The sequence below is a fragment of the Orcinus orca genome, chromosome 8 (genome assembly GCF_937001465.1).
Source record: "Orcinus orca chromosome 8, mOrcOrc1.1, whole genome shotgun sequence".
NCBI lineage: Eukaryota > Metazoa > Chordata > Mammalia > Artiodactyla > Delphinidae > Orcinus > Orcinus orca.
In genome coordinates this window covers 88,826,987-88,841,163 of record NC_064566.1, presented here as the reverse complement: position 1 = coordinate 88,841,163, position 14,177 = coordinate 88,826,987, and the positions used below count along the sequence as shown (strand labels likewise).

The following is a 14,177-nucleotide window of genomic DNA, read 5'->3' as shown; positions in this document are numbered from 1 at the left end:
AGTCTCACTATTCCCCGTTTGCCTCCACGAGCCTGCTGTTTCCAGGAAATTATATAATGTTCAGCTGAGATGGAAATCTTCTGGAGGATGAAGAGAGTTTAATTACTCATTGGGTAGAGAAGCCAAGTCATTTCTTTATTCAGAGTTGTTGTCTCAAACTGATGTCAGTTCTGAAAGGAGTCCGAACTGTTTGTCTGGGGCTCTGTAGGCTGTCAGTGATCCAGACCTGAGGGATCACCCAGCCGGTACCAGTGGCCCTGCGGGGTAGCACTTTCCATGGCTCTCGAGGAAAAGGCGCCTTCAGTGAGGTCCTGGGGTGAACCAGCTCTCTGCACAGAGACCCACGTGCTTCCCCACTGCAGGGTTGGAACACCTGAGGCATCGCAGGTGGGCTTAGGGGGATGTGGCCTGGTTGGGACAGTTACAGTCCGCTGTCTGTGTCTCTAGTGGTGGCCCAAAGGCTGAGGAAGCTAGATTTTCCTGTGAAGGACAGTGGAGAGCCCAGCACCCCTGGGGCTGACAAGAACCACTTCCTGAGACCCAGAGAGGACACTGGGAAGGTAAGTGCTGCAGACACTCCTGGCCTGAGTCCTTCCCTTCCTTGCCTGGGCCGAGGTGTGGGTAGAGGGCAGCCAGCAAGGCAGTGAAGCCAGATCTTTACCTCGCTCCCTGAGGGGACGGTCACGTTTTGAGGGCCACGGGAGTGTATTTTTAAAGCCTGTTGCCCTGCTTCTTGTCCTTCCTTCTGGGAATGCTTTCTGAGGGGTGGGGTGGGCTTGCCAGCGCTCTGTCACTCGTGTGGCTCTGCCCCCATGCAGAGGACAGAGGTGGTTGGCTGAAGAGTTGCTGTTCCCACTCACCTCACAGAATAGACAGTTCTCATTTGCTACAGTTCCTCTCAGGTGGTCACTTCCATTCAAGGAAAAAACCACTTCTGTCAATTTTACTGGGTAAGAGTCCGAACGTTTTACAGGCCCCACTTGACGCCCCTCTGGAGGAGGTATGCCAAAGTTCAAGTTCGGCAAAGTTGGTGCCAGCCACTGCCCTGGGGCTGTTTGTTAGGAGGGTGATTTATGACCTACAGATATGTTCAGAAGAACAGCACAGAGGGTCTGGCTGCCCTGAGCTGATGTCAGGCTGCATTTAGTTTATTTGGAAGATAATGGTATTTTCGCACCCACTCCAGTGGGTTTGCTTGGTGAAGCTTCTAACGATGGGAATAAAGATACAGACCTACTAGAGAATGGAGTTGAGGATATGGGGAGGGGGAAGGGTAAGCTGGGACAAAGTGAGAGAGTGGCATGGACATATACACTACCAAACGTAAAATAGATAGCTAGTGGGAAGCAGCCGCATAGCGCAGGGAGATCAGCTAGGTGGTTTGTGACCACCCAGAGGGGTGGGGTAGGGAGGGTGGGAGGGAGGGAGACGCAAGAGGGAGGAGATATGGGAACATATGTATATGTATAACTGATTCACTTTGTTATGAAGCAGAAACTAACACACCATTGTAAAGCAATTATACTCCAATAAAGATGTTTAAAAAAAAAGTTTGTCTTATAAATCTTTATGGCTTTTCCTTCATTTTCTGTGAACTGGGGCCATGCGAACCTTGTGCTATTGTCCAGGCCCTGAACTGTAGTCTTTCATCTCAGAATGTTCTCCCCTCCCTGCCGCGCTGTGCACTGTTCTCCCAGGGCCGGCAGCTCCCGGCTGTTCCTGCAGTGGCTGCCCCGCGGGAGGAAGTGCCGAGGTGACAGTGCTGCTTACAGCCTCAGCAGCCCTGGGCCCTTTTGTCCGTACCTCTGTTTCACTGAACTTGGCCTCAGAGAAGAGACCGTGGCCGAAAGAGTAGGCATAATAGTCACAACTTTTTAGACCTAAGCCACAGACTTCCTTGGGAAGAAAGGAGTTATGTTTTCCTACACACTCAGGGTCAACTGGCCATACCATTAAATGCACGGTTTGCCTTTGATCTGCAAGTGGAATAGTTGAGGCGACCCCTCTGTGGCAGACTTGCCAGGTCTCTAGGCGGCCCCTGATGGCCACAAACTGGGGAAACAGTATTAGCTGCTGTTCCTCGAGCCTCGAGCCTTGGTAACTGTGCAGGCATCTTGTCAGGCACCTGGCAAAACCTCACTGAATCCTCGCAGCAGTGTGGTAGGTGCTGGCAGCTCTGTTTCTCAGCTGGTCAAGAAACTCCCCCCAACCCTGTCGTGTCTACTTGGACGTCTTTTCCAGCAACGGAGGCAAGAGGCACTGTTAGGCCTCTGAGGTTGCAGATCACTTAACCCAGAAAAATCCCCTGCCCCATGACTCAGGGAGCCTTCCCCGCGTTTGTTTCACTTAAGGAAAAGGACTCGAGGGTGAGATGAAAGGGAGTTGACTGTTGCCAGGCAGAGCCCTGCGTGTCAGGGGCCAGCAGCCAAGTGAGTGATCCAGGAAGTCATCCAACTGCAAACCAGAAATCGTTCTTAACCCCTCACTCACTCACTGTCCGTGGCCCATAGCAAATTCACCCATCTGCCCCGATGGGGTCAGAGGGTCCCGAGAGCCCTGGGAACTGCCTCCAAAGTCCACTGGCCTCTGGGCCCCGTGGGAGCCATTTGACATCCCAGGGCTCTGGCCTGCCCCTTAGTCCAAGAGGGAATGACCCCAAGGGGTGAGAGCCAGTTCCTTTGACGAAGGGTGTCTACTTGGTTCCTCCCAGACTGGCCCTTGTTGTCTGCGGAGCCGTCTGTGCTCTGGATGTTGCCTGTGGCCCCCGCCTCGTGCAGGGAGCAGTGCGGCAGCCTCGTGCTCCCTGCCCACCCTGGGTCAGCTCGGCAGCTCCTTCCTGGCGGCGGACGGTGGCCTTCCCTCTGAGCCAGCGGGACTGCCCTCGTGGACGGTCCGAGGGCTGCTCTCTGATGACAGAGCTGCTGACGGGCCTCTGTCAGGCGAGGGTTAACAGAGGATTTGTTTATTGAATCACGAAGTAGCTGTCACATGATTTTAATCAAAACACCATTTCCCTGACAACAGTGATGTCAGTCTTGTTATTGCAGGAAGGAGCAGCTGCGAGGGACAGTCAGGCTCCATGCTGAGCCCGGGTTCGGAGACTCAGATCGAGAGAAGCATCATAAATGACGCTTGCAGGCACCGATGTGCCAATCTGCCCTCCTCTTCCTCTTCTCTCTGTCCTGACAGCCTGTCCCGCACAGACACTGGCTGGAGCCCGGCCCCCGTGCCCCCAGTCTCCGCTGAGATTGCACCTTCTGCACTCCTTGCTCCTTTTACCATTGTTTCTACTTCTGGTTTTTCCAGTTTTCCTTATTTTCCCGGAACTCAGTCATTTGGGCCCCTAGGATCTCTGGCCTCTGACTCCTGGCACCTGGCTCTCCTGTGTTCTAAACAAGAACTGGTGAACCAGAAGTCCTGCTAGCCCGAGGTGGGGGACTGTCCTGCAGCACAGAAGTCTCGCCTTCGGAGCCAGCTTCCCGCGGGCGGAGGGGCTGCTGTCCTGTCCTTTCTCTCCCGAGGGCAGGTTAGGGGAGCCTAGGGCTGCCTGAGGGTCTCCAGGGCGGTTCGAAGGAGCTTGGCTGTGGGTGCCTAAAGGCTAAGAGCTCCTTAAGGAAGGGCCAACCTCAGGGTTGCAGGATTAGTTCTCTTAAGCCCAGAAAGACTACAGGAGGCCTGCGTCCAATCCAGCTGAGGACTGATCACAGAGATCAGTGTCAGGGAGGTCGGCAGCGGACCGCTCCCAGGGCCAGTGGCGCAGTGTCCTCAGGCTCTGCCTTCTCTTGGCACCTTCTCCTCTCTGGCGGCTGGGGAGCAAGCAGCTGTCTCTGCAGAGAAAGATACCCAGGCTCTCCAGCCCTTCTCTCTCCAGGAGCTTGGCCTTAAAAGTTGGGAGATGGATGAAAAAGGCCTCCTAGGTGGGACATGGATTCTCATGGATGTTCCTTCCTCTGTGGTACCCACGGCTGGTGCTGCCCAGAATTCATCACTGAAAACGAAGAGTTTTCAGTGGGCAAAGTTCTTGGTTCTTAACCTGGAGCAGGTGCTCAGAATAGGGCATCCACCCTTAAGTCTGTGACGGGATTTTGCAGGCTTCAAGCGACCATTTTCTGTGTCCAGTGTTGGGGTGCTCGAGTTAAATGAGAACAAGACACGGAGAGGTGCGATACTGTGACAAGTCATTAAAGGGAGCTGGGGGTCTGCTGAGTGCTTTCTTGTTGGAGGCCGTGCTAGGCCAGGCTGCGTCCGAACCTTGCAGTAGAGCTGTGGTTAACTCAGCTAGTCTATGTTCCCAAGTTACCGCTGGGATAACGGGCTTTTGCAATGATTTGCCCAGGTTAGTGGCAGGGCTGGGAGTGGTGCCAGGGGCCGAGGACTCAGCCAGAGGTTCTCTGCTGCCTCCCGGGCTGTCCCTGGCAGAGAATGGGTAGCCTCCACCCTACCTGGAGGGCCTTTCTGGCCAGAGTGGTGCTCCAGGGGGTGGGCCGGGGAAGCTAGGCTCTGTTCTCCCAAACTTGCTCCTGGCCAGGCCCTCCTTGCCCAGCCCTTTCGTCCCCGGGGGCTGCTCCAACTGCCTGGCTGCCCTTTGACCCTCTCTTGGCTGGCACAGGGACCCTACTAAACATTTGGGCTTCTCTGGTGACCAGAGGGCAGTTCTAGTGGGCCCCAGACTGGAGTCGTTTCGGCTGTGAACTCGGGACCCCGCAGCGTGGCACGCTCCTAGGAAAGGCCTTGGGGGCTTTCCCTCAGTTCAGTTGTGTTCCACCCCCCAACTCTGTGGGTGGCCCTGGCGTGGTGGTGATGCACTCACTCCTGAGGGTCAGGGTTCCCAGTCAGGCCCCCTTTTCATATCTCAGATCCCATTCAGGGAGTGAAGAGAGCGATGGAGTCAGAAGCTCTCAAAGCCTGCCTGACAGGGAGAGCGACGGCTTCTCCCTCCGAGAGGCCAGATCCCCGATATCTCTTTCTTCTGGGCCCAGATTTTCTGAGCTCTCTGCCCAGCCAGCTCTTGGGGACCCAGCTGCAGGGGGAGTCCACTTCCCATGGGCAGTGTGCTTTCTCATCCGGGTTCCTCACCTGGGGGCTCAGCCCTGCACCTGCTTCACCTCGGCTTCAGACCAGCTCTGAGTCAATGCGCTTGGGAAAGTCCCTTAGAAATTTATACAAAGGCAGCTATCAATGCTCCCCATCAATGTATTTGCAACTATGGGTCCAGAGGAATTCAGCTGCACCAGCAGATTGGGACATCTATAGCAGGAAGGCTCCTTAGTCGAACGGCTGGAGGCACAGAGCAAGCTCCGCACTCTGCCTGACCGGGCTTTTGGGTTTGGCCTCAGTGATTTGCCAGTGATGGCTAGTGTCTGAGGTGAGGGTCCAACCCCTTCACTTCAGTCAAGACCCACATCTGTCTCCCAAGGGGACACTGTAAAGTATGGGCCACGGGCAATATTCCATCCCTCCAGAGCTCCTCCGCCTTGTCATTTCTTTTCTTTTTTAAAATTTAAAAAATTTTTATTGGAGTATAGTTGATTTACAATGTTGTGTTAGTTTCAGGTGTACTGCCTTATCATGTATTTGAAGTGACATCACTGGGGCCAAAATGAGGGCAGAGCGGCTGTACCCTGTGCAGGTGACATTTATTTTGTAGCTATGTGGCACCCAGGATTTAGTAGTGCACAAAGCCCAGAACTTCCTCCCATGGTGCTCTGGGGCTGCAGGCAGAGCAGGGGGCTCTCTTCCTACCTGGATCCACCCAGGGAGGGATGGGAACGCTCAGCAGGGAGGGCCCTACCAGAACAGTAACTCTGGAGAGCGCGAGGGGTTGCAGACCGAGTTGCTAATCTTGAGTCAGGGGTTAGAAACCCCTCTAACCCCGTGAATGGGCCTTAGGGGGTCCAGGAACCAACTCCTCCCCTGAAATTATCTGTCTAAAGTTGTACGTCTGTGTACGTATGTTTCCTAGGAAAAGGATCCAAAGCTTTCATCAGCATGTTGAAGGGATCTGTGAAACCTCAACTTAAGAACTAGTGGGGTGGAAAGGAGCAGACGGGCCAACAACAGAACCTTGGGTGGGGCCCTGACTGGCGGCGATGGAGCTGGGCTCTGGTGACTGCAGACACGGCATCACCTTGGAGGTGTGGGCACAGCTGACAAGCTCTAGACCCCAGCCCAGCTGGGCCGAGGCTCTGGATCTGGAGCTCAGGTCGCCCTGGTCCCTTGCACTGAGCCTTTGGCTCACGAAGGCCACAGACCGAAAGATGTTCTGCACAACGTGAAGGTCAAGGGCTTGACCGGCTGCTAAAGTTCTGGCTGGTCTCTGCAGGCAGGTCTGTTATTTTTGCCTGTACCCTGGACACGGGGGGTTGTTTTTGGCAACACAAAATCAAAATGATGGAGAAACTTGGTGGGAAAGGGGAAAGTTTGTAAAACATCCTTACTGAAAGTGTTTTCCTTTAAAGAAAAGAAAAAGCAATTGAAACGCAGTGTTACTGAAGTCTCGGTTGCAAACACAGACGACAGCCGTTCGGGGCAGGACTGAGCGCCTGAGGCAAGCGGAGCCGAGGCAGCAGGGCAAGTCAGTGGGGAGGGCTCCGCTCTCTTCCTGCCCTTGGCCGTCTCCCCCGGGTCTTCCACTCCCACCAGGGCCAGTGGATGGTCCCTCAGTTTGGACGCTGTCTCAGTTCTATAGCACGGGCTCAACTGCAATGGTCTGAGTGAAACCAAAGCCTAAACTTGCTGCCAGAAAGTAGGATTTTTTTTTTTTTTTTTTTGGCCGCACCACTCGGACTGCAGGATCTTAGTTCCCCGACCAAGGATGGAACCTGTGCCCCCTGCAGTGGAGGCGTGGAGTCTTAAGCGCTGGACTGCCAGGGAAGTCCCCAGAAAGTAGGACTTAATAGCGCCCTTTCACTCAGGGTCTGGCACTAAAACAAGTCTCGAATGTATGAGAGTGCCCCAAATGCCTCAGCAAACGGATTCTCCAGCACCCGAGGGCACTGAGCTGGCTCCTGTCTCTCGGAGGGGGACCGCAGTGTGTGCGCGCGTGTGTGTGCACGCGCAGCGTTGAACCCTTTTGCACGGAAGATGTGCCATTGTAAGTGCCAACGTCTGGCTGGGCCCCCATTCCCTCCCTTCGCCCTGCAGCTTGTCATAGGTGAGCCCGAGGCCCCTGCCCCCCTCCTGCTGCTTCAGAGGTCCTTGCCCGGCTCCGTCTCTGAAAGTCCAGGAGCCCCAGGCAGCCCGGGCCTTGTCCATGTGCAGAGTGCGGTTAGCCGTGCTTCTGTCAGCGTTCTCAGCAGCTACCGTGTACTCCGGCGATTTCAGAGCAAGGTATTATTTACCCTGCTGACGTCAATGAGAACATATTATCCACTGTCCTTTTCTGCAGCCTGAAACGAGCACCAGAGCTCAGGGAACACAGCCACCTTCCATACTTTTCAAAATTCCACCCCAGGCCTGATGAGGGAAAGGCCCTATCTCATCCACCTGACATTCATATCACCCAGGCTCTTAGAAAACAAGTTGTTTTTATTTTAATTCAAGAGGTTTGGAAACGTAAAAACAGTACATTTTCCTTGCAGAAAAGTACCCCATTTAAATTACGTTTGATACAAAGATCATTTATTAAACTGCATTTTAAAGCAATTTTCTAACATTGAGTGACAGGTTACATTTTGATTTTTTTCACATTGGAGCTATTATGATTTGCACTCAAAATACCAAAGCTATTGAACTCACCATTTTCTTAGTAATTAAAAAAAAAAAGCACACAGAAAAAATAACTACAATTAGATTAATTTAATCAAAAGTAACTCTTTCACAAACCAAACATCCAGCAAAGACCACCCTCCTCCCTTCAGAAATAAGCAAATAATCTTGCCCTTTCTACAAAGTGCAAATATCTCTGTATCAATTTTACTTCCTAAATTGCAATCCCCAAAGAGAAGCAAACCTCCTTTTCACTCTGGTTCTTTTTCCTTCAGAGATTTTGGTGGAGGCAGATTTCTCTCGCCATCAGTAGTGGGACAGCATCACCACGTGTATTTCCTTGATTGAGCAAATCTTGCACAGATAGGCATCACACAGCCAGTGGCAAGTCCCTGTTATCTGTATTTGCTAATATAACATTATTCCAATCTGGGGTCATATTTTTCCAGGATGTTATTTTGTACTTCTATTTTTAAAGCTCCTCCCTAACCCACCCACTTTGCCTCTGAAGACAAAAGTATTCAAAGTATGTTATTTTTTTAACCCTAAAAGTACTTGATCAGCACTTCTACTTGACGGGTCTTAACTGTAAAGATGATACTTTATCCCCCTCCTCAGGACTGGGCTGAGTTCCTGATTCTTTTCTGAGCGACACCCTTTCCTGGGGTTGAGTCTGTTGGTCTGCGATGGTGAGTCAAAGCAGTGCAATTTGGCCCCTTGGCGATCAAGAAAGGGTGTGTCCCGTCATATACTTTTTCAGGAGGTTACTGTATTGTGTGAGGTGGAGAAATGAGACATCTGTGATGTGAACCCGAACTTCTGTAGTTAATGGGACGCTGGAAAGATGGCGATCTGCGGGGCCTGTGTCTCCCTTGGCCTTGTTCATGCAGGGCCACCTGGACAACTACAGTTGTTACCTGGAGGGCAACACTTCCCCCAAAGCCAGGCGGCTGTCAAGTGGGAGTAAGGTTTCGGGGACAATGTCACATTCACCCAGTGCTTAACCAAGGTGGGGGCTTTGTTTATACAGCTGTTTGCTCATGAGAAGAGTCAGCTGCTACCCAGGAGGGAAGAGCGTGGATTGAGAAGCCAGAGCACCCAAAAGCCCGTCCCGCCTCCTCCGCTCACGAGCTCTGTGGCTTGGACAAGTCACATAGCCTTCCCAGAGCTTTGGTTTACCCAGCCGTAAAAAATGAGGCCTATTTGCTCAACTAACTTCATAGTACTGTTGTGAGCATTAGAAAAGATTACTCGTGAAAGTGCCTGGTAAATTGATGTACAGACAGAAGCTACTGCTCCTTTTGGACAGACAAGCTGAGCGCTTGGGCAGGAACCATCAAACCTATCACTGGCTGCGGGCTGTGCTGCTGCCTATTTCTCAATCTCTACAACAGTAGGTGCCCCATTCTGCCAAATGTGTTGAAATCTGCCCAGATGTGGACAAGATGGTGGTATAGCTAGGGCGGCTGCGAGTCTTCTGTAATCAGCCAGGCTACCTTCACGGGGAAAAATGGTGAAACAAAGATGTGAGGGGCACTGTGAGACCAGGGACTCGGGGTCCAAGAGGGGCTGTGGAAGGCCAGCCTGAGGTCATCTCGTGCCTTCCGGGGGCTGCAGGCTGACAGACACAAAGAGCTCTGTAATTAGTCTCTTCCCTGGGACCACACGCCAGGGAGGACCAAACCAGCGAACCTGTCAGAAGGGATACATAAATTTGTTATCATTTGTTTTGTCCAGCTTAGAAAGAGAGGCAGATGATACTGCTCTTGTCTTCCACACATCACTCTGAAGATAAGTTCTGGAAAAATTTCCAGAAGCAACAAAACGATCAAAGCTCCCTGCCTATACGATGACTCCAACTTACTACCTGTTCTCCAGTTTTTACCTTTGATGTCTAGGCACAAAGAGACTGAGCGGCTCGGTGGCTTCCAAGGAGGCAGTTGAGGCAGTCCAGTTTAGGGGTACACATGCAGCCAAGGTGAGCCCCGGCACAGGGGTTCTGCAACTGTTCACTGGGACCAGTGTCGTCCAAGGACCCTACGAATTGTCTCAAAGGAGGACGAACGTGAACAATTATCTAGAGTGAGATTTTCCTTAAGCCAACAGGGAGCTTAAGTGTAACTGCTGATACAGGCTTTTAAATGTAATCCAGGGCTAGAAATCCTGAGCCCAACACAGAAGCCAGTATTTACCTGGGGCCTGACCACAGCTGGGAGGACCCTGCAAAGGAAACCATTCATTTCCTCAGGTCCACGTGTGTGAACCGCCCGCACCTGAGCAGGGGCTGTTCTGACCACCGTGCGCCTGGACCCCCGACCAGCCAGAGGGGAGGCTGCCGCTTCTCACCTTTCTTTAATTTCTGGTTGGCCAGCCAGTCACTCTTGGGCTGTGAACACACCCTTCTTCGCAACTCTAACAATTAGGTAGAACTCATTTCTCTGAGAAGCCCCCTTTCGGGCAGAGAGGAAGAGGCCAGTGCCACCGCGAGTCCCTTCTGCAGAGGTCTGTCGTCGGTGGGGGGCGACATTCACACCAGGCGGTCCCCTCCCTCCCCATAAGGGCACAGGCCCCCCACTACTCTGAGGTGAGAGCTGCCTTTGGTCCCGATCGCGGGCTCCTGCAGTCCTGCCTGACTGACTTGGGATACCGCTTCAACGCTCTGAGGAAAAAGCGACTCTGACTTTCTCTTTCCTCGGAGGCAAAGTTGGATGCAGAAAGGCAGGAGTCCTAGAGTGCCATCTCCCAGTCCTCCTTGATGGGCCCCAGATGCTTCCCCTTACGTGCAGATTGGAGGGTCCTCCTCTGTGTTCCCAGGGCAGCAAGAGGGCGGGGCAGGCCTGGGCGGGGCAGAGGCGGCAGGGGACAGTCAGCGCAGCTCACCAGTTTCAAGTGGAACATCCACCCTCTCTGCTGCGCTGACGTGCTGTTTGCCTTACAGGGACCAGCATATCAGCGGCATGTAAATACTAGAGACACACTCGCCCAACTGGAAATTGCAGAGCTAGTGCATTTTCCCCAAAGCAGAGACTAATACCCCTGGATTTAAAAAAAAAAAAAAAAAGCATAAACAAAAAATAGAGTACCACACCTATTGCACTTTTTGCTGAATGAAATTTTTACCTCACGTTCATCTCACCAAAGTCTCTTCAGAGGAGCCTGGTTTACAAGATAATAAAGCTAATGGTTATTATACAGTAGTGTACACACTGCTAATGTGAAACAGACTGGAAAGAAAGTCATGATTTCAAAGTACCTCTAGTACTAAGCCTTCGTAGTGTTACTTTAGTATCTGTGAAGAGAAAACTGCTTGGAGGCTCACATAGGTCGCTCACTAGTCGGGGGACAGAGCAACGGCGATGGTCAGACGGGGCTGGGAAAACACCTGACTGACGGATGGCACCAGTCTCCTCTCGCCAGCTTACGTTTCAGCAAATACAGATTGTTATGGAATTTATTGATTTCTGCTTGAAATAAATGAGAAAAGCAAACAGGAGCTTACAACATAGTCCAGCAGGATGGGTCACGCTATTCACCCTGCTGTCGTCGGTCTGAACAGACCCGCCACGGCTGGGTGCTCCCCAGTGTCTACCTCTGGGGCCTCTCCCGCCTCATCTGTCAGCCCAGTCGTCCTGCCGTAGCTCCCGGCTTTCCTGGGCTCAGTGGCTCATGGCCCTGTGGGGGGCAGGCATCTATGCCGATCTGTGACTCTGCCATTCCGGGGACTCTGAAATGAGCGGCCCCCGTTTTCAATCTGGAAGGCATTTTAATTTCATAAATATTATAGCGCTTCTGTAGAACATTTTGGGAAAACATCCTTCTGTCTAAACAAATCAAGCCCTGTTTTATAACTGCCTTATTTTGCAAAGACTTAAAACAGGTTAGAGATCTTAATGAAAGGATCTCTTAAATGAAATGATGGTGTCTATTTCACGAAATCATCAATCTTAAGCATGAGGAGGAACAAACAATCCGTAGAAGGAACCTAATTCCTTCTTCCTGGGTTTTCACTGCGTGTTGTCAAATCACAAAAATGCGTCCTCCACACCACCCTCCCTTGCTCACACCCAGAGGCCAACCCCAAGCAGAGGGCCTCTGTGGAGCGTCCTGGCACCAAGAGGAGCCAGGACAGAACTCCTAGACCTTCCATGTTTCTCCCCACCTGCGTGGACACGTACTACAAAGAGGAAAGGCAACTTAAAGGTGTTTTCTAGATGCAGCATCAGTGTAGTATCTCTCTTCTTTGTGCTTTAAGGAAGATGCTTTGTGCTTAACGCATTCATCTGCTGATAGGACAAGCCATTCTAAAGGACAGAAACATAGTCTTTGTAAATAACACTGAATTTGTAACACTTGGATGTTACTGTCCAAATGACAGATTACTCCTTACTTCTAAGTACACAGTCAACTAGCCGTAGCATCTTTGTTACTTATTCTGATGACTGGATCGTAAGGGTTAATAATATACACTGTGGTTGGCAGATGATCTGCTTCAATGGTTAACACCTCTGTGGTCTTTTGAATATTGCTGTAATACTTGAACATTTCATTGCAAGTCAAAACTCTAAGGAAATTAAGGATGTGATTCCCACATGGTGGAAAACAAACTCTGAAGTGACTTTGGATTTAGCATCGACATAAATGGAAAACTGTTGGTTTCTACAGAAAAGAAATCATTAAAGCATGATCTGGGGGGGAAAAGGCACAGCACTACCACTTCACATGGGAGATAAAAGTTCATTTTTCTCATCCTTAAAATTTCTAAGCCCTATATGAAACTGTCCAAATATACAAAGCTCAATAAATGACTAGCAACATCTAGTGTAAAGTCAAAGTAGTTATTACATTTTAAAAGAGACGCTAATTCCTCTAAAGACCAACTGCCCCAAACCAGAAGTCTCCACAGAAGACTGTGCAGGAAGCGCCCGTCTTCCCTGGCCCAGGGCTGCTGTTCTTGACGGTTTCTTGAGTTTCCTGCCCCTGGTCTCCACTGCGGTGCATCTCTTGGTTCCACAGGCGACATCTTTGGAGCTCTGAGGACACTGTGACCCAGGGCACCTTCTGAAGAGGTGTGTCACCTATTCTCAGATGGAGGTGACTGCCAGTCTCAGGGGTCAGTACCCGCTGTTACTCAGTGGGCCCTGAAACAAAGCTCACGCTCTTACCGCTTGGCAGTGATCTCGGGGACAACTTGCATCAGCAGCTTAGAACTTATGATTCACTGACAAAGTACAACTTTCTTTTATTTCCTGTGCATCAAATTTCATCATGTATTCTTGATTTGCCTTTAAGGAACATGCTGTTGCTTGGTTTCAGTGAGAAATGTATTGCCTTTTTTTTTTTGCCTATACGTAACGGCACACATTTTTTCCTGCTTTCACCAAGGTTTCCCTCGATAATGAACTGATGTAGTTCTGTGTAAAACCTAGGTCTGGATGTCTTCTTCTTATAAAACTTTTGTTGGTGGCTCTGATGAGAGCTTGCTCCACTTGACCTAAGGGCATGAGCTGCAGCCTACAACTATGTTCCAGCACTTGCCACAGAAACCCATGGTGGGACGGAGCCATGAGGAAGCAATATCCACCCGGCCAGGCCCTCTGATTCCAGTTGGGTGACTTGACTTTTTCCCCATCAGGGAGAGGGGGGGAAAATAAGTTTTAAATTGAAAAGGCTGGAATAAAAATAGAAATACACACTCTCTTCACCTGACCCGCCTCACTTCCCACGCTGAGGTTAATTTACCAGGACGTAGCCACTGTGCTGTGGGTCCACGGCTTCCAGCATTTCACAATCAAAGAGTCCAGGGAACTCCGAGAGCGCTAGAGGGTCATAGCTGGAGGGGGCCTCCTGCAGTCCTGAGCTCCTGGGACAGCCCGGCGCCGCCAGGCCGCTCTGCTGGGCTCCATCCAGGGAGTACTGACAGGGACCGGGGCGGTCTGGCTCGGGGGAGGCCGCGCCTGGCAGCTCGCAAGTCTGATAGGAGAACTGTAAGGGTGCCCGGGCGGCCCCTGAGTGCTGCGGGGGCGGTGGCGGGGGAGCAGCCCGGGGACCTGGCGAGGCGGACAGCGGCTGCAGCCCCATCTCCCGGTACTGGCTGAGGAAAGGGCTGTACTGCATTTGCTCCGAGGCAGGCTCCAGGACGGGGCTCAGGGGCTGGGTCAGGCTGAAGGGCGGCGGCTGCTGGGATGGCGGCGGTGTCTCCTGGTGGGGAAGGGGCTGTGGGTACGAGCTCTCTGCTATCTGCATCTGATTAAAATATGCCTGCAGCTGAGACTGTTTCTGGAGGAAGAGCCGCTTCTGTTGGAGTCTAAGTTAGCAATACCAAAAGAAAGAATTTTAAATCTTCTTCAGTGACGGCAATTTTAATGTAAATCCAGTATCAGTCATTAGTGTCCGTCCTCCCACTTCTCTCTTTCCCACGGCAGGAGAAAAAAAAAAAAAAAGTGGGGGTAGGAACCATTCATGTTTGGTTT

At 51.6% G+C, this 14,177-nt stretch overlaps 1 protein-coding gene across 4 annotated transcripts in view; it reads right to left on the bottom strand.

Moving 5' to 3' along the window:
• Window positions 1-7,509: 7,509 nt before the first annotated feature.
• Window positions 7,510-14,177, bottom strand: part of SIK2 (salt inducible kinase 2) — a 134,207-nt gene continuing 127,539 nt past the window's right edge. For 3 of the 4 annotated variants that reach the window (XM_033434629.2, XM_004273424.3, XM_049714076.1), the window contains one exon: window positions 7,510-14,011. In XM_033434629.2, coding sequence (XP_033290520.1) covers window positions 13,438-14,011 — 574 coding nt within the window. In that variant the 3' untranslated portion in view covers window positions 7,510-13,437. Of the gene's footprint in view, window positions 14,116-14,177 lie in introns of all 4 variants that reach the window. The other variant, XM_033434633.2, reaches the window with a different exon arrangement.